This window comes from Ciconia boyciana, chromosome 1 (genome assembly GCF_034638445.1).
Source record: "Ciconia boyciana chromosome 1, ASM3463844v1, whole genome shotgun sequence".
Lineage (NCBI taxonomy): Eukaryota > Metazoa > Chordata > Aves > Ciconiiformes > Ciconiidae > Ciconia > Ciconia boyciana.
The window spans coordinates 152,861,237-152,887,145 of NC_132934.1; the positions used below are offsets into that span (position 1 = coordinate 152,861,237).

General features: G+C 42.7%; 1 protein-coding gene across 1 annotated transcript in view; it reads right to left on the reverse strand.

Moving 5' to 3' along the window:
• Window positions 1–25,909, reverse strand: part of TMEM255B (transmembrane protein 255B) — a 77,908-nt gene that overhangs the window by 32,812 nt on the left and 19,187 nt on the right. The window contains exon 4 of the mRNA XM_072849827.1: window positions 12,443–12,532. Within this exon, the coding sequence (XP_072705928.1) occupies window positions 12,443–12,532 (90 nt within the window). The remainder of the gene's footprint in view (window positions 1–12,442; window positions 12,533–25,909) is intronic.

Below are 25,909 nucleotides of genomic sequence, written 5' to 3' on the forward strand. Positions count from 1 at the left end.
GCTTTTCAGAGCAGACTGCAAGCCCTTTGCCCCAGTCACCCACCTTTCTTAGGATTAAACTGTAATTAACGTGCTTTGTATGCTTTGCATAAATTCCATCATGGCTAGAGCTTTGTAAAGTAAGGTTAAAGATGGAAGTAGACAGTTAATCTCCCTTGATCCAACCTGCTATTCTACATTGCTAAATAAATTCCCCCCAAAAACTGATTTTTGGATGTATAGGAGTCACACACATGCAGAAGACTATAATCCATGGAAACAAGAATACCATTGACATTTTAAACATGGATCAAATCCTGCTCACTTTCTCACCTCTCATATTATTTCTCATGCTAATAATACGGTTATTAAGGTGAGTAAAAAGTGTAGAATTTCCCTCCATATCTCTGGAGTTGATTTACAGTATACTCAGTGGAGTTTGCACCTATCTAATTACACTGGAAGCAAAGCTAAAAGAAAATGCTTTAATTTTCAGAGCCAAAGAAACTGGAAGTGCCAGGTTTGCTATTACCCCAATGCACTGCAAATTCTGCCCTGTTGTCCATTGACATTGTGCTCTCTGTGAGACGGGATCACGTAATTAAATGGCAGTGGCATTTAACCATTACCTTTCATATACTCAAATGTCATTCCCTTAATGTCTTCTCAGAGTTCAACCTCCTAATTTAAAATAAAAGAGCAGTCTTCCTCCTACCCTATTGCACGCAGTTGTAGTTAAGATGCCCTTTACTGCATCTTTGAAGAATTTTTACCTCAAAGCTGCATTACTGCAGCTTGAATGACCAAACTAATGACATTAATGAGGAATCTCAATGTGGGCTGTTACATCTCAGCGAGGGAAGCCAATGGACTAACGTTTGTGTCACGGGGCTAGGGGAAGCTGGACCAATCCTTGGTTTTTGCCAACAGTGAAGGCTTTTGTCCTACACAGTGGGGTAGATTAAGAGCCAGGTGGGCTTGAGACAGCCTTCTCTCTGCCCCTGTCCTGGAGCTGCAGAACAGCACGAGGAGACCACCTGGTAGATCTAGAGAGATGCTGCTGGGAAAGAAACCGGGAATCTCTCTTTTTCCTTCCCATCAAAAAGCGAATTGTTCTTTGGCATCCAAACACAACGTGTGTGCTGCCTAATAGTTTAGATATTTGTGTTTGGTTGGTGCAATTCCAACCCTTTTCCCCCAGGAAAACAAGTCACAGCAGGGAAGAAGAAAGGGATTGTAAAGAATTTGCAACTCGGCTAAACCTGAAAGGAATTTCAGTGAAAAAAAAGAAAAACGAGCTGTATAACAGGGGACTTTGTCCCTGCCAATGTGAGAGGCTCTGCAAGCTGGAAAGGGGATCTTGAGGTTCTCCAAAAATAGGGTTGCCATTATTTTTCTTACTGGAAAATATCTGACAACCAAATTAAAGCATCCTACCAGTTCCTCTGTAATGTTAATATATTCAGGCTGTATGCATAGTACATATCTGTCTGGAAACAGAGGAATATCAGACTGCAGATTCTTGGGGACAAATATCCTGAAGTCCTCCCCTGTCCCTTATACAGTGTAAGTTCTCTGCATTCTAGTCCAGAAAACATTAGCAAAATGACAGTTTTGCTCTCAAGCCCTTGGATGCATCCAATATATTTATCATTGGGTTGTCTTGTGTGTTACCCAATATCTGAGGAATAATGTTTTTAATAGAGATATTATTTCAGTTATGTTCATGTTAAAGATTACATTTCCTTTGCAGATTTGAAGACCAGCAAACCTGGACCAGAAATCTTGATAAATGGTTTTCAACTGTTTTTAATCTGTGAACACCTAAACGTTTTCCAGCAGGGACCAGGTCCTGGCACCACACAGAGAGACCTGCTGACACGATGCAATAGAGTTTCCACCTGACCATAAAAATAGTTCACAGAACCCTTCTTTGAAGACCCTGCTCTATAATGACCTTCTGAATAACATAGGCTAAATAATTTCAACCCAAGACATCTGCGTCAAGTTCATAACTTCTGGATAAGCTTCTTAAGCTCATATAAAAAGAAGCTTGGGATTTAAATATTTCAGTGATGGAGAACCATCCATACCCTTGATAAAGCTGTTGCCGTAACTCATTACTGTCAAAACTGTGTCTGCTTCATGGTTTGAATCTGTTTAGCATTGACTTCAACCCACTGCACTTACTTGTGCTTTTGTGTGAGAGACTAAAAGCCCTCTGTTATCAGATAACCTTTGATTAGGTAGATACCTTAGAGAGGCCAAGGTCAATTCACCTCTTAAGCTTTTCTTTGATAAACACAGTAAATCAAACTTCTGAGTACTGTTGCTAAAAGATGCCACTCCAAATTTCAGATTTTTCTTCTCTGAACTCCTTCCAAGTTGATAATGTCCTTTGCAAAGCACAAAGGAACACCAGAACTGGAGTCAGTAATCTAGCAATGGTCCCACAGGCTATACCTATATTGCCAAATAAAAGCCAGAGATCAATCTCCAGTCCTGAGGCCACATGGTCCCATCTACACTGCTCACACCCACACAGCTTAGCGTTATCCCTCTAGTTCAGATTTGTTTCCAAGAGAGCTTGTGGGGTGGTCTGAAACTGAGCTGAGTGGCAGCTAAGCATTAGACAGAGGTCTGATGCTTGAGGTTTTTTCCATAGCAGCAGAGTAGACATGGCCACTAATACCTTACAAAATACCTGTCATTATGGGTAACTCAGCTTCCTCTTGCTAGTAGACACTACTGTCTACTAATTCATGGGTTATGTTAGCTCAAGTAACTACAGTATCTCCCTGGAAGATTACTTAACATTCAGATTTTTTACCACATTGATGTTTCATCCCTCCTTAGACTTGCTGCTTTCCAAAACACAGTGGCTCCATCCTACAGCTAGGATGTCCTTTTTCTCTACTCTGCTCCTTCTGCATCAGCTGAAAATACTACTATGGCAGGAAGGCATCCAAAAACCCCTCCTTTGGCCCAGGAAGGTTCTTCTGGCAAAAACACAATAACCTACAACAGCACCAATATAACTACAGTTACTGTGGGGGAGATCTTCACCTCAAAGTAGGTGATTTTGCCAGAGCAGACAGCAAAGCAGAGCCTCCAGGCTCTGATGTGGCAGGAAGCACCAGACATCTGTAGATACCTGTAACTCATTCCAGGGCTCTCAATTAGGCTGGAGACCTATCCAGCATGAGGAGCTCTTCTACCACGTGGATTGTGATGTTCAAAGAAGAGTATTCATCCTTTGATTTAAAGTATACTCAATTGCATTTGGATGCATGAACACAACTGTTATGCGAATGTGGTCCTCTTGCAGTACAAAAGAAAAATCTTAGCAAACGGGCTTAAGCTTAAGGACTTAAGAGTCCTCCTTTGCTCCAACCCTTAAATTAAGCCCATAAAAAAGAATTAATCCTCCCTTGTAATTCAGTGGTACTGTAGGAATGCAGTCTGTGCTTCCCATATCAGTGTCAGATGCCAGGTCTAATACTAGTATTTAATACTTGGGATAGTTGCCCATTGGCTTCAAAATGCACTGCTTGCAAACTGAAGCACTTTGTATTTAAGAAGTTTAATCAAAAAAACATTTTTCACCTCGGTGGACCAACAATATAAAAATCACTACTGAACTAGTGCTAGTTTTCAGTTACAAATGTTTAGTGCTCATTCTGCTAAAAAAAACCCCAACAAAACCCTTCATGGTATTATGCTATGCCGTGCTATTATATTAATGAGTCATACAGGATGGAAATGGAATTAAAAGTAATTAGCTGTAATTTTGTCTCATGTAGCAGCATGGAGAAAGTAAAATGCATTTAGTGTTCTTCTGCAGAGAAGCTAGCTAACTTAACTGCAATGAGAAAGTACTTATTCTTTGAGTTGCGTTTTCTACCACCAGTTGTCAAGGTAACAACTTCGTTAGACAGGGAATACTTGTTTTTTTCTTCAAAGGAAAGGCCAAGAGGATTACTCAGAACATTTTCAAATGGCTTTTTAGGAGATCTGGCTTGAAGTGTGCAAGGCTTTGGGGCGTGATGGTAAGCCGTGTTACATGCCATGGGCTTACGAAGTTACCCTGTAGTAAAATGCAGCGGTCATCAGCGAAGCTGCTGGGCACCCCTGCTGCAATTCTTGACTGAGTGTCTGTAATCTCCACAAGAAGCTTCAAAGATGGGAAGAGGATCGACATTCTTGGCCGCTGCATGTGCAATCACCAGATGTTGCCACCAGTTCTTGAGTGCACACATGCAGCACCTGCCTCTTCTGTCCAAGGCCTGGGGAAGCAGCAGGGAACCTGCAGCTTGCTGCTGGGTGGGCATCCCTGCCTGGGGCCCTGCACTTACAGCGGAAATCATCAAATCTTTGTGGCATTTTGGACTGTACTTCTCTGACTAACTCATGTCCCAAGCTGAGGTCTCATAACAGTTGGTTGTTCCAGTCATCATTGGATTCACCGCTTCTAACTTGGCTCGACGCTGGCTTTAAGCTGAGCCAAGTGAACGCTGCAGCCCAAAGAACTGGTCCTGCCTTCCCTCCAGCTCCCAGCTCCATCTCCCCACCACTCGCCTTGGGCTGGCACCGACAGTTGTGTGTCTGTCTGCCTGAGATAGACTGGATGGGGCAATCCCACTGGCAGCCAGCCTTGCCGGGGGAAAGCACACGGGGTGAGCTTTCCCTTCAGTCTGCCCTGGGCAGGCTCCTGAGCCTTAGCGCAAGAGGTGAAGCAGAAGCGTGAAACCAGGGGAAGGAGGGTGCCACTTTTTGACAGCCACTCTTATTTAAAATCCCACAAATATTTTACTGCGGACAGCTGACCTGAACTCTGTAACCCACAAAACACTGAAACCGCTGATGTTTGCTGAGGCTGATAAACCTCAGAGTGCTAACACAGCTTCCCTCTTCTCCTTGGGAGCTTCTCTCCTTGGGAGGGAAGCTAGAGCACCAAGTGGCCACGGTGATTTTGCAGCTTCTTGGTCTAAAGGCATAAAATACTACATAACTAGGAGTATTTTACACATGCTTTCTGTGAGAAAAAAGCAGCACTCAACTCCCTGATCTGGTTTCTGTAGCACAGAAAGGTACAATGCAAAACAGCCCTGATCTAAATCATTTGGACAAGCTGAAAGAATCAAACCCCACACCCACTCATGTTATTTTTTGCCAGGGTTGGTTGGGACTGCAGTTTTATAATGTATCATTATAAATGAACAAATGAACCATTTGTTCACTGGATGAGGGCTGCCATCTTGATATTACTTAGTACAGCAGCTTTTGAGCTCTACCAACCAGAGCCCAATTTGCATCAGCATCCCCCAGATGAAAGACTTCACTTTCCCCTCTGCTTCCCAGAAGGTGAGTTTACATAATGTCACTCTTATTAAACAGTATTTTGAGTTAACATACATAAAAAGAAGACAAATATCTCAAGTTTAGTTTCTAAACTCCCAAATCTATAGGTATACCCAGCTATCTATATCTATATCTATCTATACCCAGCTGATACACTTCAGCAGTCCACAAGATGCACTTAAACTATGAGGATAAAGATCCCATGCTAGAGATAAGTGTTTTAGTGTCCTCCAGTTCAGCTACAGGTTCATTTCAGGGCTTAGTGCCTGATGATATGCTCTATTTTAATTAATTCCTTAAGCCACCGCTATCAAGAGGAAGAAACTGTATCAGCTGAAAATGAAATTAAATCAATATGACACAGAAGTGGCTTTGCAGAAGAGGAGAGGAATCCAAGGGACAACTTAACACTGCCTGGTTTGATGTGCATTTTAGATCTCATGATGGACAAGCAACTCTGCCTTTCCACAGCACCCTCCTTTTCCTTATACACATATCCCTCTAACATCTACATGAGTTTTGATAACTTCACCCATCTATGTAAAGCTGGCACATAGATGTAAAGTCAGAAAGAGTGCAAAATGGGAGCCCAGGATTGGAGCCTGACTTGTTTTCTGTTCCAATTCTTGCACATCTGAAGCGTTCAGAACAGCTTGTGAGAACCTGGTATTGTAAATCAGAATCTAACGTGTTGTCTGCTTTTAGGCAGGATGGGATTTGAACCTTTGCTTAAAGTGAGTGATGCCATGCCTAAGGCACCAGGAAGCCTCTCCTCTATATATATGCAGTCACATTAAAATGCTTCAGCTAGACAAGACCACTTACCATGTGTACATACAATATATGATTTCAAAGCCACTGCAACACATTTATATTCCAGAGGTGCTACAATTGGGATCTAGTCTCCTTCAGAATAACTACTGTTTACAGAATTATCCTACATCACAAAAAACCTGCAGATGATCTCTTATTCCTCTGCCTATGATACAAGGCACTGCCCATTCCACTACTATGATACAAGGCAGTCTGTAGCAAGAATAAAAAAGTCCCCAGATCTCCATAAACAAAGCAACCATTTGTGTTTGTGCTTTCTAGTGAAGATGAGCAAAGCCCCACTGATCTTGGGCAGGATAATCTTATGGCTAAATGGATTTTTTCCTTTCTTTAGACCAGTTTTCCCAACATTTCACATTCCACCACTTTCTCAGTTTCTTATTTGTGGACACTTAAGAAAATTCTTGAATGGATTAGGGTCTATCTATATAAAAATAGAGGTCTGAAACTGCAAAACAATAGAGCAAGATGCTTTTCTCCTCAGACTCTTATAACATGATTTCCCTTCGCATAGTCCATTTCAGGTTTCAGTTCCTAATACAGTACCTTATCGTAGTGTTTTCTCAAATTGCTAGTAATAAAGTAATGAAGTAAGCCATGTTGTTCGCTATGTGTAAAAGCTAACCTGAAGTGCATCTGATTATTCTGCCAATTTGTCCCTTCACCATTCAGAATCAGAAGTTGTAAGCAGCTTATAATCTTTCGAACGGTCACCATCCATTACACTATCCAAGCATTCATTCAAAAATGTGTCCATTCAACCCACCCAGAAAAAAACCCATGGAGGCTGCTTTTAGGAGGTCCCTAAAATAATGACTAGTTCAGAGGAACATCTTGGAAGCCCTTCTAAGACACTTTGGCTACACAGCCCTTGGCTGAGCTTTTCAGTGGACCTTACAAGCTCTCCATGGCAGAGGAACCCAGCTCCAAGCACAAGGGGACAGGACAGCGCGCCTGTGCAGCAGTTCTAATCTGTAGATTTATGCCGTCCCTTCATTGCACCATGTAAAATCAGACTCGCTTAAAAATCACTTCCTTTTAAAGCAAGGTCATGCCTGACCATAAACTGCGTTAAAACAGAACTTCAGCTAAGAGGATGTAGCAGTAATTAATGATAAGGCACATGAGGGTCATTATCAACGTCTTAGGCTTTATAAACACAGAAAATTCAGTGCAGTTCATGCTTAAAAGAAAGCCAAAAATGGTAATGAAATGGCAATTAATAGAGCATCCACACTTTTTTATTCTTTTCTGTTGGTTATAGAAATTTAGAAATCTAGTGCATCTTTAAGAATAGTTAAACATGAATCTAAATTCTTTGACTGTATTCTGTTAATTTTTCTACAGTGTCTATGTAAAATCCTGCATCTGAGTTGGAATAACCCCAGTTATTCCAGTTCAAGCTGTCTAGGTAGCAGCTTGGCAAAGAAAAAACCGGATGTGTTTGTGGACAAGTTGAACATATGTTAGCAGGGTGCTTTTGCATAAGTGATGGCCAACTGCATACTGGGCTGCATTAGCAAACCATCACCAGGAGGTTTTTATGGTGATTATTCCTTTTTGCTGAACACTCATGAGGCCACATCTCAGCATGGTGTCCAATTTTAACCCCTCTCCAATATAAGAAAGACCTTGACAAATTACAGTATGACCAGCGGAGGGCCGCTAAATGATCAGAAGACTGAAGGACAGGATGTACCAGGACAGGTTGAAGGAACTGGGCTTGTTCAATGAGGAGAAAGGAAGGCTTAGAGGTATATTTATTGATGTATTGAACTACCTGAAGAATTGTTACAGAGAAGGCAAAGCCAAAGAGGTGCGTAGAGAAAGGATAATGGCAACCATCCCAAGTTGCAATTTCACTGCTGTATCTTCTGGTGTTGCCGTGGGTATTATCCCAAGCTCTTCAGCTCTGCTTTTACTTTTTAGTGGATCCTTTCTGTTAAATCTGTCCAGATGTGGTCTGTGAATTCCACTCAACAAGATCAAAAAGCGGTTCTTATACTCAAGCAGAGAGGACTTCCCCTGCACGAGCCCTTGGTTTCTCTTAGAGCTTTCAGGCATGTCAGTCTCTTTTTATCCCATACTTCAGGAAAATGCGACTGGCTGTGTATCAGTACCAATGTTCCTTGATTCTCAGCTGAGCATGTGAAAAGATGATACAAAGCATTTGTCTCCACAGCTTCAAATATCTGCCCATGCTTTTGCTGCCTGTCATCTTCTTAACCTTCTCAGGAAGCTCTTGCAGGCAATTTCCTCACTTCATAACCAGATTTCTTGCTGCTGGCTATTTTAGGTTCTGCCTGGGGGATACCTGAGAAGCTAAGGATCATGTGGCCAAGGCTTGCGGTAAAAGATAAAGGAGGATAGTAGATAAAGGAGTAGATAGTCGATAAAGGAGGATAGGAGGGTAGGAGGTACTGCAGGGAATGTGTACGTGAGGTGGGACAGGGGCCTCCCTGTGTGGTGAGAGGAGGCTGTTGGATGATCTCCATTAGCTGTTGCACAGCTGGGCTATTCTCATCTGCTAAATAACAAAACATCTCAAGCAAACACGAATTCAGATAATGGATTCCTGTGATCACCATATTTTTCTGAAATAACATCACCGCACATCAATTCCAGCTTTGATTTGTTTCATTTGATTCTGGCTTCTTTTTTTTTTTTAAGGTGAAAAGTGCAGCTGAAGCTGCAATGGTGAAATTTACACAGTAAATTACATCTGCATTATTTTTTAAATAAGCTACTGCTATTTTAAATCAAGCTACTTTTCCTTCAGCGTTCTTAATTTTTTAAGTGCTGTGCTCCAGAGCTTTCTATTAAGCAAAGTGTTTTAAAATGAGTCTTAAATAATTTAAATATCTCTTTTCTGAAATACATTCCTTTCCTGGAAGAATTTTTGTCAATTTTATGCCTTCTTGGGAAGAAAATAAAACAGAGAAAGTATTTTATTATTCTATCCAGTCTTACAAGAGCAGAAAAAAATGTGCAACAGTAATAGTCTCCATTCAACAACAGGCACACACTAAGAAAAATCTATAACGTAATTTGCCGCCTTCACATCCCTCCCAACTCGAATGAAGTTAAAAATAAAATGAAAAACAGGAGACATTTCTTATTCCAAACTGATGTGAAGGAGGATGTTGTATTTGTTGTTGGTCTGAAGCCTGCCTGGCTTCAGCTAGTACTTCTCCCTCCAGGAGAAAAGGGACCTGCAGCCTTCATATCAGCACCCTGATACTGGAGACAGAAAAGTGAACGCCGCCCAACTCCTCTTCACGAAAACTTTATGGCTTTAGTGTAGACCTGGGCACCGGCTCTGACAGGCCAGGAGTTTGCCCTTTCCCTGAATGGAGGACAGTTTAGTCCCATTCTCCAGCAGTCATCCCCCAAAAGCAGTGGCCAAAGTAGGAACAGCACAGCGCAGGTCTGAAAATGGCTGGTACTGGCCTCTGGGGAATGGACTGAACTTGGTGTTACTGCCCTCCCGGAAGGCAATTAGCTGTGATGCAAAGGGGACGTAAAGCAGTGGCAGTGACACCGCAGTCTGCGTGACAAACCTTCTTTTGATAAGGCCCCACCATAAACCATATTGGTGTAAACCATATTGGGAGTGTACTTACACTACCACCCCTACAGATTTCCCCAGTGTTAGTCAGAGAAATTAGGTGATGTACACCTTTATTTCACCTGATCCTATTAAGCGCCTTATTAGACAGAGGAGGAGAATGAGATGAAGTGAGTGTGACCATGTTGACACGCAAATTAGTTTTCCAACAAATGGTACTACTGAGTATTTCTTTGTTCTGTAATATGCGAAGAACAGAAGAGACAGATGTGATAAACAAAACTCGACCCAAACGTAAACAGCTGGGAACAGATTTCCATGAATCGTGTCATGCCGTGACTGAAGCAGGTTCATGTCATTGGGTTGTACATCTCCAGCACGCTGAGGGATAGCTGGAGGGTGACCAGCCCCTTCCAGTCTCCAGCTCTGCACAGATGATGCAGTCATACCCAGTCACTGACGTAACCAGATACAGAACTGCACCCAAGACTGTAAGATGCTTTCTTCTTGGGTGAGTGCCATGACTTTGTGCCTTGGTGCTCTCCTACAACAACTCACTGGCTCATTTTCTCCCCGGAGAGCACTGCAATGTACTGAATCACTTTCAGTCCGTAACAACACCTCAAGGGCATGCCATGACAGCAAGCAATGCCACGCAGCTATTTATAAAGAGGAGGCAAATATAAACTCTAGGTATTACGTATGAGATGCTGTTTCTTCAGTACAATAATAGGGTACAATAATATTTGAATATGATATTGTTGTTGGATTTAGGCAGGAAGCAGTGTCGTTTCTAGAATAGCTAAGTAAGGTATGTGAAAGGAACTTGAAGCCAGAAGAGTGCGAACTGACAAAGGAAACACCTAGGAAGATGACAGGGGCGATGCCTGTCCCTGTGTTTGAGATTGGGCACACACACTGTCCTCTGACACAGCAACTCGCCTCAGAGAAGGCGAGGTCACGTCTAACCTCAGCAGCGGGGGGCTGCGGCTGCGCAGCTGCGATGCAGTTATAAGGTGTAACTGTGCTGTCTGAAGACTTCCTAATGATCAGATCGAAGCAGGACAAAAATAAGCCTGGTTCCTGGGAAATTAGGAGACAGATCCAATATCTGAACAAGTGGCAATGGTTTTCTGGGGCACAACCACTGAATTTTCAGGAGCAGGAAACCTAAGAGCAATCTGTTCCCCTCCTCTTTTAAGTAGCTCCCATGGAGAGGCTCCCTGGGCTCACGCTGATCAGACAAAGTTATACCAAGTGTCATCCAGAGCAACAGCAGGGCAAATCCAAGTAAAAGCAGACCCCTTCAGCATCTGGCAGGGTCTGCTTAGCACAAAACATGATTACAATCCAGAGTGTTTATTCATGCTCCAATTGCACAACTTGGTTGTTCATACCAATAGACATCTCCTTCCTCGTGCAATGCACGTGAGGTTCTGAAGCCCACATTGGTTCTGAAGCCCAGCTTTACTTTCCAAGTGATCCAAAGCCTAATTATTCTGATGCATTTGCTAACAGAAAATTAAGCATAGTTCTACTGATGCCAGTGATGTTATGCTGCCCCTCAATGAACACAAGCAGAAAGATGAGCAGGCCCATGATATTTCATAGCAGTGAGGGGATCATATACCATCACACTTGCTGTATTATGCAGCACTCTACATCTGAGTTCTGGTGTCTATTAAAATATATAACTAATTATTTCCTGATGCTTTTGGAAATGAAAGCTCCATTAAAAGGTTGGGTTTAGAGGGATCTTTAGGCATTCTATCACAACAGACAGAACAGCAAACAACACATATCTAACATGTAAACTGGCAAATTCAAATGACCCCACAACCCAGTCTGTCTTGTTTTTCTATTAATCCTTTTTGTTTAATATTTTAATTTGAACTCTGGGAGCCAAAATGAAAAAAAAACCTTTGTTCTAAGTTTGTCTAGCGCTTACACAAGAAGGTCATGAGAAAGACTCCTAGGCACTCATAGACAGTAATGAACTACTAGTAACACTACTGCTACTGCAGTACTGTGAATGCCTATAAATGTCCTTTTGAACCAGAGATGGCAATAGGTTTGGCGGAAGGAGGAGGACCGGGTTTTGAAGACACACTGGAAATACTAGTCATTCTGGTTAAATGACCCACCCCCCCTTTGATGGCAGGCAGATGGTGAATTTTGGGTTGTTTGTCACTCAGTAGGTTCCCCCTTCACACTACTTCTAACCAAAGCCTGCCACTTCCTCTGCTGTCTTTGCTCCAACAAGATGTTCCCTTTGTGCTGTTGCAATCCACTTCCCTCTAAAGATCCCATGGGGACTTCTCGTGCTCATCACCATCTGGTGCATTCCAAATCCTTACCATGCCCACAAAGCCTTTGTGAAAAGGAAACAAATGCTGGTGGTGGCTGAAGTGTCTTCCCTTTCCTAAGCAGGCATGCATTTTAGCATGCCTGTCATTACATCATTTTACATCACCTCTGTATCTGAAACTCCCTGAGAGATGAATAAGCAGTTGGCACCATCTCTGGGTATTGGCATGATGGGCTTTCCTGTCGATTTTTTGCCAAAAGACATTTCTCCAACAAGGAGAACTATCAAAAAACCTACTGCGCTGATAGACATAAACCAAAAGAAAACGTTTTCCTGCTAGAAATTACATAAGTAATCAAAAACGAAAGATGACAGAAAATCACTGTACTTACTATGTGTCGTGCTGCAAACACTCCATCAACTATTGCACAACAGAACGCTGCTACCACGCCAAAGCTGATAAACACGATGGAGGCTACTAACTGAGAAGAGAAAAATAGATTGAGTAACTTTTTCAATATAATTCTTTAAGTAAAACAATTACACTCATTTTTCTAGTATTCTTAAATGACGTTTCCCCCTGCTGTAATTCACTTTAGATCAGTGTGGCAGGATGCCAGTCACGCAGTAGAATAAAGGCAGAAATTCTTGATGCTGGGTTGACATACCATCAAGTCTACTAGAAAAGCTTAAATCTTTCTAGAGAAAACTAGGTCAGCTATAAGAGTTATTGAATTCAATGGTGATTTCTTCTAAATCAACTTATTTAATAAAACAGCAGTGGTGTCCATAGGGAGCATGGCAACAAGCCATGTTCCTGTTGGCTCACATCAATCTCTAGAGCTTTACTACAGTGGTAGTAGCTCACACATACAGATAAAGACATTGCAGTAAGTTAATAACTAGCCTGTGAACTCTCAGAAAGCTTTTATCATCCCAAATAGCTTATGATACCTTATGCCACAACAAAATCAGAGACTCATAGGACTGGTACCTCTGGAAGGGCTGGGGTGTGCTGCCTTGGCCCCTGCCCTTGTTGGGGCTCCCAGCCTACCCCTCAGTCTCAGAGTGGGCATGGCAGAGCACAGCAGAGCTCAGTGCATGTCCCAGCTGCAGTGCAGACAGCACACTGTCTTTGATAGCCTACCAGCCATAGCTTCAGACCTCATTTTGCCTCCCAAGCTGCTTCATTCATTAAGCATTATTAATTCTTTATCAATGGGACTGCGGATGGCGTAACCCTAGAGCACTGCTCTGGCACAAGTGGTGGTGGTACGGAGGGCTCAGGGGAAAAGGCTGTGCAGGCTGGGCATGCTGAGCTCCCTGCTAGCCACGCTCACTTTATATCACTGAGGATAACTAGAGCTGCAGCTCTAGCAGCAACCGCAGGGCTAGCACAACCCCAGATATGGCAAGCTTACTGCCCAATTCACTCTGAAGAGAGCAATAGGACTTGGAAAGGCCAAGCAGTGGTATGCATCTCCATCAGAGACCAGTCAGTGTGCTGTTAGCACACACTCTTCAGATGGCACTGGCTTGTTTTGAGGGCATGTCTGAAGGATGCAGTGCTGTGAACGAGGCGAGATGAAGTGAGTTCTAAAAGAGAAACCCTGTGTACGCCTGGCAAGGCGCTCCCCTTGGGCTCATTAGCCCCAACACCATCAGATGAGGGAGAGATGCTGTCACTCCTTCCTCACTCAGATTAGAGGGTTTTGTGACTTTGAGGACTCTCACCTTGAGTTTGGATGAGTGGGTACCTGCAGGATATAAGGTGAACCTAACGTGTACCCTCTGGCAATGTTTTTAATATAATTTAATGTACATCTCTCATGTCTCTGGCATCTCTGACACAAAGTCACAAGAGGAACACTTCGAAACATCCTGTATGATAGCTTAATTTAATTTACAGCAGTATTAAGTTATAGTTAATAACCGCAACAGATTAAAAAATTCCCATGAAAACTGACAGAACAGCGTCCTTAATTGATAGAGCACAGGGACCAAGGTTTCAGTTAAGAATTTGGAACCTCCTTGTTATTTACCAGTCATTAATTGCTCCTTCACAACACGTATTTCAGAAATGCTCAGGTATAGATTACCAAAATTACAGCCATACAGTTCATATATCCTTTTTGCCTATACAAAATTCATATCTGCATTACCTAAATACTGTTTTCACATGTGTAAAATTCGTAAGGCATCACAAACCCACCTGAAAAAATGCACTCTTTAGCTTCTGTTAGGCTAAGAACAGTACAATGTCAATAGTGTCAACAGAGGACACAGCATTGGTGACTTCCTCAAAAAGATGCATATTGGGCAGGTAAGAAATTACAGCCTTATAAACCCATAGCATTGGACATACAGATCGAACATTTAGAAATAAGAGCTCTCAGGGAATTGGCAAAAAGTACAACTTAAAAACAGAAGAATCACAGCTTTCAAATGCTTTCTGATACACTCTTTTAATCTCTCATTAGGTCATGGCTAATTAGATCATGTCATCAGAGGTGAGCCAGCACTGCCCCAGGGATTGCTGTGTATCTGAATGCTCAGTGTGGGGAGGAAAGGGCCACACAGAGGTGGCTGAGGCTGACGGCACTGGCTGATCTTGGGAACCTGCTACATCCCTCCTGCAGCCAGCTCCATCCTGCCCTAAGGAGGCAGAAACCCTAAGAAAGTACTGTTGGCTGCTTCACCCTTCAACCTCCACTATCCCTCAGCTCCCCAGTATGGCGGGTCATGTCTCACGATTCTGGTTGTCTAAAGATCTTGGCATGCAACTCATCAGCTCAAGAAGGCTGTGGGCTCCTTGTAGAGAGTTATTATCACTGCAGACCAGTGGGCTGTGCTGCCCTGCGGCAGCTGCATTTGCTACAGACCCTGATCTCTTTATTTGAAAAAGCAGCAGTGTTTAAAAGTTCAGATTAAGTCATTATTGTCTGACACCTCTATCTTGTTTTTCAAGTCATAGCAGTCAATCAAATAATTAGTGGGCTTAGCCAGGTGTTCCCAAATTGCCTGAGCTCAGGATGAATTTACTGGAAGCTGACCTCAAGGTGGCTTTTCATTTCACACATGAGCAACTTATTGATGATCTACAATCCCCAAACCAACGTGTTCCACTCATGGAGATAGCTTAAATCACCTAAGGAGCATGCTGGCCTTTCCGTTTCACCATATAGCTATAAAAGACCGCATATGAAGGTGCACAGTACATTGTAGTATACACAGGGGCTATGGAGTTGGCTTTGCACTCCTCGGTCATGTTGGTGACCATCTACCCATTCAAGAAGTTGCATGCAAGTCAAAGGTTGTCAGCCAGAGTCTGCTGTTCTTATCCATGCCTACTAGCAACTACTTCAGCAAGTGGTCCCTTTGAAATGAAGAGGACCATTTCTTGACTGCAGTAATATTTATTACAATGCCGAAGTGGCAGAATGTGACACTCAGGGGTTCTTATGACTTAAATTGACTTCTATATGTATTAGAATGATAAAAGAAATAATAATACAAGAACAACACAAAGAAATCCTTAAAATAAAATTACAGATTCATATTCTCTCTGAAACCTCCCACTGCTTATTGAGAATGTGAGAAACACATAAACAAAGTACAGAATTAATTACTTCTAAAAATTGAAGCCAAGACAGCCAAATGAAGAGCTGTTGTAAACTCAAAAGCTAATTTTCCTGAGTGGTAGGTGATTGCTGGAGTTGTGAGCTCACGAGCCTAGCACTGTCAAGAAAGAAAAGCAGCACAGTTCATTTAAACATAGAGAATTTTTGTTGATAGGTAAAAGAAACAGCACTTTAAAAAAATAAATACTGATCCCTCACATCATGTCATCTCCATTTTTAATAGCAGTATGTTTTGTCAGGAAAACTATTGATTATTTATAACAACGTATTTTAACAGTTATTCAAGAAACAGTTTTGCTCTTGCTGTTCCATTGCTCTGCAGCCAGGCTTCTCTACAGCTGTTTACTCCTGGTTCTGGTACAGAATACAATACTTTGGTTATTTGCAAGGGAACCATGAAGCCAGTTATTGAACAGTGAAAACTGCCCTGTGTGGGCCTAACAATCAAAACCAAAAGCCAGTTGTTTAACAGAGGTGTTTTAGCAAACGTGAGAGCAAAACAGCACTTAGAATGAGGGACTTTTGCACATAGTATTAACTGAAGAGCTGCTATCTTCAGTCATGTCACAGAAATATAAAAACACTCAAAAAAGCAAAACTAGTGAAAGGCTGGACTGCTGAATTCTTGCATGCTGCCTTCTTTCAGAAGAGGCATGCATTTTACTGCAGAATTCACCTGTCTTAGACAATGCCGTGTCCTTCAGCAGGCATACAGCACCGCTGGCTGCACTGGGGCACCCTCCCGTGCAAGCGAACCTAGTGAAGGCAATGGAGCCAGGGGACACCCCGTGGCCACGGAAGCCGGTCACGGACACTGTTCAGCTGTCAGAAATGCACCTGGCGTGGGTACCTGGCAACTAGCAGTCTCCCACAACAATTCCACGCATGGTTTTGGAGTTCAGAGTTGGCCACAGACCAGACCCGACAGGGAGTTTGATGTGGCCACCCTGGCTGCAGCCACGCTCTCGCATAACCACCACACCTCAGGTCCCCAGGCACTTTGTGTGCCGAATGACACGCTGCTGGCACCGTGTCCCCGCTGTGTGACACGCGGAGACGTGGAGCCAACGTTTGCCAGCAGACACACAGAAAATCGCATCGCTCCCCAGCATAAGCACCTGCTCGCTGCAGGCTGGTACCTCGCTGGCTGTTTCCAACATTCCTGTGAAACAGCTCTGTGAGGCTCGCTAGGCTCCAGGTCTCTCTTCTCGCACATACCTGGTTTTCTCATGGCTCTAACTTAGCCCTTACCCACCTTCAGTCAAAAAGCACAACTGCTCAGATAGTGACAGTCGCTTCTAGCACCAGACGCTGTGTGAGATGCCTCATTCTCTCACTTTAGACTAAGTAGATCTGTGACTTTGGAAAATGCATGGATTTTTGTTTTCGAAATGACCTTGATATCAGATATAAGTTACATTATATCTAACAGACTCACTTTGTTCTTGCTAAATGGCTATTTTTGCATTGCACAGCCTCCAATGTCTCCAAGCATTGTGCTGTTCATCAAGTCTCTCTGGGATTTTTTTCCAGGCAGAGGAAGAATCACAATTGCCCTCATCAATGTAAATTGAGAAACACTGTCATCCAATACCTTTTGCTCTGGAAAGTGAAGGCTTTGCAAAAGGCTGTGTAAATGTTATGCCACAGGTTTGTAAAGCCCTTTTTATCCCCACACAGGTTCAAGCAAATGCATTTGGAAAAGAAATGCATGGGGCAGTTTGTTGTAGGCTGCCCCTAACATTACATTCCCCAAAATATAGTTTAATTCTGTGGGCCTTTTTACTGGTTTGATTTCCCTATGTCTCCAAGCTCTGAACGTCATATAGGCTTAAATAAATCTGCTGCACTATTTCAGTATGCTGAAGACAAAGATGTAAGAGCAGAAGTTTACAAAAACTGTGTCACAAATCCAAAACAGAGAATGACTTCCCACACCTGGTGCAATCTCAACCAGGAGCTGCATCTGTTACCAGGGCACCTCAGCAGAGCTGTAGATTAATAGCCTGCAAAACTAAGACAATTAAACTCATTGCATTGCATTTCCGATGCTGCTATCAACTAAATGCTGCCTGTCTTGTGAGGTGGGACCATGTACTTTCAATTGTACTTTTAAATGTGAGTTCATTTTCTCTAATTTGGAAAGTCCCCTCCTGTGTGGCCCCTTCCCCTCCCACAATGGCCACTTTTTTCCCCTGCCCTTGGGACAGAAGTTTTGCTGCTGTGATCAAAGTTAAGCTCAGGCAAGGCTCCTACTACATCAATTCTCACAATTGGGCTAATTAGGAGGTTTCTCACTACACCAGGTAATGTGCTTCACAATTTATGGTCTGCCAACCCATTCTTTCCAAAGGTTGGTTCTTCAGTAATAGCACTGCTATACTTGAGGCTCTGCTGGAGGGCTGTCACACCACAGCAGATAGGATTATGTCATGTTCGTTATTCATGAATGCCAATTCCAGTCATAACACTAGTTCCAATGACACAACTTCATAATGATGACTTTCATGACGGCCCAACCTATACCTGAAGAACTATTTCCTAAACTGGCTTCCAGATGAAGGAGGGAAGAAAAAGTAAACACTAAATGTCTCTTGGTTTTAAGAGCACCAGTTTTGGTACAGCTCAGGAAGACAAGGACTGGGGCTGGGATCCCATGCATAAACACATAACTTGCTTCTGAATGTAATACACCTAGTAACGTAGCCAATGCCCACAGCAGATACCTATATTACCAGGAAGGCCTTCAGACAGAGATGCTGTACGCATGATGTTGTCAGGTGTTTAGATCAAGTCTTGTGTTTAGATCAAGTGACCAAGTGAGAAACCTACAGCCTTTCCACAGTATCATCACTGGTGAATTCAGCAAGTCCAGTCATATGTTGTTGAACATTATCAGCACCAACACAGATCTCTGATTCAGATTATCTTCCCTCTCGCTGTTGTTAGTGGCACCTCAGGACACAGAGCTCAGCCTATGTGACTGCTCACTGCCATCTGAAACATCAACTTGTTCTCCTGTCCTTAGTTCGGTTCCCTGCTGCCCAGCCCTCTCTCCTGCTCTCTCTCCCAAAGGGGTGCATCCCTGCAAAGCAGCTCCCGTGCTTGCCCAAATACACAGCAAGCCAGGGCAATTCACTCACTAGGCAGAAAACTATTTGTTCCCCCAAATGAGTTAGATGAGATAACTGTAAGGAGGGACGAGCGTTAGACCCGGTGGAAGTGAGAGGGTGGGACCATGTGTTCAAGACAGAAGGGAAGGAGGTAGAAGTGGCAAATTACATGAAACAGGTGAGACAACCTAACAGTTGCTGCCAGTCTCACCTATTTCATGTAATTTGCACTCCCAGGGATTATCAAAATAAAACCTAGGCCTTAGCTGTAATGAATAAATGATAAGGACTGGGGTTATTTTGCTGTTTGTGGTCAAGGAGACCGTTGTTTTACTGCCTGTGAATAAGTTTCCCATTTTTCAGTATCATGTCAGGTATAATTAAGAAAAATAGCAACATGAAAAGGCTAGTTGGTGTAACACAGGCAGGGGAGAGGTCCCATGAGAAATTTAAGCAACCTCGCATGCATAAAAAGGCAGAATTAATTACATAAACAAACGTTGGGAAAGAATACAGAAACCACATGAGAGGTATCAATTATTATGCCAAGGAGAAAAACCAAGATCAAAATCCACTTTCAAAATAAAGGCAGCATTTTCATTCAGAAAATTTCTCTTTTTTTCTTGCCCCATATCCTGAAGGGCAGAATGCTGAAAGGCAGAATTCGCAATATCTTTTGTTACGCCTTAGATACTCACAGTTAATTTATATCATATGTGGGCACAGTTCAAGCATACTGCTTTCTCTTTTTCTCCTCCAGTGGTGTTGATGCTCAACTGTTGCAGACAGTTCATCAATTAGGCCACTCGCAAGGGCAAGGGACCACAGAAGTGCCCACGGTCAGGAAATGCGCAATAGGGCAACTTAACAGCCCCAGCTCCCCCCCAGCCCCAGAGGGCTTACGCAGCACAGTTGAGTAAGACAAAAAAGGGAGCACAGGCATCTCAGTCTGCTTACTCCAGCTCCTCCAGGCATACACGGAGATCTTTAGGACAGGGACTGTTTCTTTACTGATCAGGTAAACAGACTTCTTGAGTTATTGGGAACTTTATTTGTGCCATCGGGTGCGACGGTCGTAGAGATGGGGGGAATCAGCATCTGATCATATTGACACATGCGCAGGGTTGTGTGATAGGTGTGCTGGGTCCCATGAGAGGAGGTGGCTCACAGCCGAGCTGCCGTGGAGGAATGTACATAATGATATAGCACGTGCTGGCTGCCACCCAGGCCATTGTCTCTCCAAGGTCTGGGACATCTCTCACCGGGCACAGCTGAGCAACCCAACACCACACAGCATCCAGCACGCAGGCTCTCATGGGCAGGGGAGAGGCAGCAGTGCCACGCTGCATGGTGGGAAGCATGAGATGGCGACCAGCAGGCTGCATGTTCCTCTTGGTACCTGAGGCCTGAGGGAGCTCTGCAAATTAACAGGTGTCCATATAGTGTTCTCCCTAAATGCATAATATTGCATATTTGTCTGTACACATTTACAAAAACACTTACCTGAGTCAATGGGCAGTATTGATGCTCTCTGCTTTTCCCTCTGTTTCTAGTATTAGCACTGGATTCTCTGCTGCAGATTATCTACTGTGGATATCTCCGTACATGCTCAATGATTTCTTCCCAGCAAGTTTCCCTGCAAGCTTTGACTAACTAAATGTTTAACTGGCTTTGGTTCAGTCTCATTTTGCTACATCTTTTCAAAACAAATATTTTCTTGAGGAGAAGCACAGGAAAACCCATCTCAACTTCTTCCTCCACCACTTTTGGCTTTCTTAATAGTTTTCACAATGCAGCATCCTACTCCAGAAGCGTCCATCTATTATTATTCTGCATCCATCAGCATGTTCATTACCATCTCCCTGTCTCTATTAGCCTTAAATTCTCGTTTTTATTTCAAAATTGTGAAACTCTCCTTTATGGCCTCTTCACCTACTGCCTTGTCCAACAGGGACATAATGATATCACCCTATATGCATCAGCCACTCCCAAGCAGCCACCTTTGCTTGCCATTTCTCTTTAGGACATGAAAGCCCATGGTTCAAAACTGCTCCTTAGTATCCTTGCTGTGAAGCTCTTCACCAGGCTTCCCTAGCGATCCACGTATAGAGCATCTCTCCCATCCTCCTCCTCCCCTCCCCGCCAGCTAGCAGGGCCTGTGCCGTTCTCACAGGTATTGAGTACAGCAGCTTAACTCTTTTGCAGCTCCAGTCATCTAGAAAAGTGGCATGGAAACATTTTGCCTTAACATTGTACTGTCCAAATAAAACCCTTGTATGTTAACTCTGATAGTTCCTAATGCTCTCTTGAGCACTAATCCTTACTTTATACCAATCCACTTCGGACTACTCTTTCTGTAATTTATCTTGTCTTTTCTTCTAACCTGCTAAAGCATTTGAAGATACAGTTTCTGTGAAAGATGCTATATGAAATAAAGAAAGATGAATTTTCCTGTATTTTTATCTTCAAGCAATGAAAGAACAGTGGGAATTAAATCAATAGCCATTATGAAACATGAAACAAAGTTATTGAGAAGGGGTATCTGATTAATATATTCTTTCTTCTCTCATAATCTAATATTAGCTACAAAACCAGACCTAAACCAGCCAGGAAATTATTTCAAATTGGTTTATGAGCAAATCTTTACTATAATGACCAACCTACTGAATGAAATAACCTGTATCAAGCAGTTTCTGTGCACTTAGACTTCAAAACTGGAGTCACTGTTACATTGCAATCAGAGAATGAATTTGATATATGTGTAAATGAACACATATTAAATTCAAGATAAGTCATTCACTGATGAGTAAACACTTGTCTTGACTCAGTTAAAATTGTCACCACTGATGATGCACTGTCAGGTCCCCTGGGAGTCTGGGAGAGCTCCAGCTACTGGAGTCCAGCAGATATTACTAAAGCAATGTCGGAAGAAAGACTGACCTGTACTTGGTTCACCTTTCCCAAGACAAGAAAGAGAAGGCAACCTAAAAAAGTCCCTTTTTTTTTTAATTTCCTGGGGCAGGGTTAGTTTTATTATCAGTGCTCTTTTAAGCCCCCACAGCATCTGAGGACCCCTGTTCATAGCCCAGTAACCATTACCACACGGTTACCGATTTCCTCCTAGCAGCATCACATCTCAGCTTCACTCGGCTCGTTCAAACAGCACGGCTGTATTTTCTCCCTAGTCTGAGCTGATACAACCACCCTAATGACTGACCCTTTCTAGTTTGAGCAGGTGCAATACATCCGCTCTGCTCCACCCATGTTTTAGCTGCTTTTAAAGAGATTTGTTTAAATAGCTGCTCTACTTTTCTTTCAGCCCATTAAATAGGGTGCTGACTATATGATCAAACCCCTTCCCCCTGTTTAAGCTTCTTACTGGTAGGTAGAGGGGCACGGAGGCTTCCAGGGCAGTTCAGATGTAGTGTGCTTTTACAGGCAACACTGCTCTCCGGCCACCTTCTCCTGGTTTTGCGAGTCCTTGTCTCCCTATTCCAAAGCCACTTTCAGAATCAGAGTTGGCACCCCCAAATTATTACTTTGTTTCAAGAGCTGTTGTTTGGCAATGTACTTTTCCATTCATTTTCATCTTTTTATATCTGTATGGTTTTTAGCTTTTTATTTCATAGGGGTGTGTTGCTGTGTTCTATGGCAAATCACATGAACTGATTCCAGGTGACTTTTGAGACCAAAATTATTGGAGCATTTGGTATTATATCCTCATTACTCGATTCATTTCGGCAGATACAAGTATAGACTGGGGGATGCCAAAAACGGGAACAGCATGGCTTCCCAAAGCAGACGGGCCTGTATTCAGCAATCAGCTAGGCTCTGCTCAGTAGAAGTACAGGGTGTGAAACCCCAACATGTATTTCTGACAGGGGAATGTCACGGTGCTCCACCCAAAGTGAAGCAGTAGTTCTTATCCGTGCTGCTGGGTGGTACCAAGAGTGGTGTTCCGTATGTGGCGGAATTCTCCTAAAGGGTAGTAAATTAGTAAATTAGTAAATTCTCCTAAAGGGTAGATTTCATCATACAGAACTCCAGCTACTTAGAATATAAGTATTTGTCTCAGGTGGTTATCTGTGCTCCTCTGTAGTCAATGGAGAGCCAGACACTTCCAGATACCTTCTACGCCTACTGTAGCATGGGATGAATTACCTTCTGACGGTATCTATCTTTTTTCCACTGGCTATAGAGGGAGCCTAGATGAGGAAGTATCTGTGCTGCCAAAACCAACACCTTGTCAATACTTCTTTCATTCCCTTGATGTTGGCTGCTCTGATATTTGCTTTCTCTTCACTTCAGTACTTTCCTTCAGTCACTTGCCTGGGACTTGCAAGGGAGGGAGGGGAGTAATGTGGAAGGAGAGAAGGATGCCTGGGATTTGATGGAGATGATGGAGTGATGTTATACAGAGAAGAAAAAAAAATCAGCTGGATTGCACAGCTGGAGAAATGCTAATGGTTTTGGAACCAGCCTAAGCAAGCCTTAGTCCAGTAAGCACTTCAAACTGGTAAGAATTCCCCCTTTAAACATCAACAAAAGCACTTATCTAAGAATGGTTAAAAATTATTACAGATTTAAGGCTAACAAATACAGTCAAGAAGCAAAAACTAAATACAGCATTAAAAGGAAAGAGGACAAAAGTGAAACATAAATTTAGTTTCACTGATCAGCAGTGCTGACATGAGAGGAATCCATCACATACTTCCTTTCATGGATGCTCTTTTATTGATTAAAATGGAACAAGCTCATTTCATCACTTAAACAGAGGCAGCTGTTCAGAGCAGTATGAGAACAATAAACCAGAAATAAATAGCATACCATGTGTCATAAAAGTTTATGCTTCCTGGTAAAAAACAGTGCAATTGACATAGATCAAGACTACTGCAGCTGACACTGTTTTAGCAGCAGGAACTTTTTTTACACCGAAGTCTGTTAGCGTCTTTACAAATCCTCTTTCACGTTACAGTGGCTGCGTTGGTTCCTCAAGAAACACACACTCTTTATCAGAAATGCATTACAATGAAATTACAAGCTTTCATGTAGTGAAGTGCTACCTGCAGAGTGTGGAAGAGTGTATCTGGCCAACAGGGATACTCATCCGTTTAATTTGATCTCATTCTTCGAAAAGAGGAATGTCTTTTCATAGGGCACACCCCACCTCACCTTCTCCACCTTGCACACATAAGCACTTATCCCCGATTCCTTACCAAGACCTTTTATCCCCTGTTCCTGCTTGCTAGGGAGAGTAATCGATTTCTTTGTTGTTCCACAAACACATTTCATGGGTCATAAAGTTTACTTTTGTTTTCAGCTATGTGACAGTAATGCTTTCATTACATAAACAGCACAAGAAAAAAAACTGGCAGTTAAAAAGTGTCCTGTTATGTACTTAATTCTGTGTGCTGTTTCCAAGCACAGATCTTAAAGGAACCACATCCCAAAAGACTTCTATTTAATAAGATGGGAGGATTTAAACTGAATTGGTGGCTTGAGTCTCTGACCCAAAAGAACACTGCCAGCCTTTAAACACCGGAGCGTCAAAAATAAGCTGTGCTGGTGCATGCATATATTCATACATATATATATATATGTATGTATGTATGTATCTCCCTTCTGTCTTTACAGAATTTAAGCTTCCAGAAGCAAACTGAAGCCATCCTGGTTGCCAAGAAAGCTCTCCAAATAGAAGCCAAACTCTCTCTTTCCTAAATTTTTCCCTTTGTAATAAATTTTCCATTTCATTCTACCTATGTTAACAGTGAAAACACGGTAGTTTCTTACCTGAGACTGAGCTAATGCTGTGTTGGGTCACAAGCTGGAGGACCTGGGGTGGGTAAGACCTGGGACTGATACAACCAACAGACCAGCATAGGGTTGCATGAGAGGGAAGGAACTACTGTGCTAGGCTGCAGCTGGACGTACTTGGTGGCATCTCTCTGGGTTCGTCAGACAGCCACAGCCCTGATGATGGAACAGAAAGATTACTACAGACCTGACTGTACTTCCCATTACAGCTTTACTAGCTAAACCATCCTGGCAGACGCATCTATAAAGAGTGCAAAAACCCTTTGCACAATAAAGACATAGTGTCAGTGGAATAGACTTGTCATTATGCCAGGTATTTTCCAGCACGTCAGCAGTAAATACATATATATATATGTCAACATTTATTATATGTTATATATTATATGGTTAAATGTCATAGTACATTTATGCATTATAATATTTACATATAAATAAATATTTGCATGACTAGCTGATGAATCTGCACTGGTAAATCTGAAAGCATAGACCTGTAGATACATGACATGAAACACTGATCCATAAGGAACTAGGCAGCGAAGAGCTGAAACATCCCCCACACTTCCTTTGGTAATTCACACAGTGAGAGCATCTATTTTTGTCTTTGAGTCCCTGAACTTCAAAGTTCTCAAGACACCGTGGGGAAATTTATGCTCTTTAACTCCAGGCATTTAACTCACTGACAGCACTTAGATGATGGTTTCACGGCATAGTGAGCTGATATAACACCTTATTCCATCCTGTATTCCAGCACTGAGGATGGACGTTTAGGTATTACCAGGCTCTCGGGTTTGATTCCCAGTGTACAAGCTCGAAGACTACACAGAATTGCGCAGTCTTTGGATGAGACAATAAGAGCAGTGGTTCAGCAGGAAGGTATTGAGAAAGAATTTGAAAGATTGTGGATTGCAGCAGGAGGACTTAAGGATAAAATACCATCTATACGGGACCCAAAAGCAGTTATGGTGATATCAGAGGGACTAAGCGATGAAGAACCAGTCTTGGAATGGGAGATGCCCGCTCCAAAAGTCATCTTTCCGAGACCCTGTAACTGGCAAAGACAGGAATTTGTGATCTGGACCAAGTTGGTACCCCAGGGCCGTGGAATTTCCAACTTTGAGAAGGATAAAAACAGCAACAACTGGCTGGAATTTTATAGAGGCATTCCACACAGAAAACACATTACGGCTTTACAGCTGAGAACTAATGCCTACCCTACAAGAGAATTTTTACCAAGGGGAAGACAAAAGACTCAAATTAAATTGTGCCGACATTGTCAGGCAGAGAATGAGAC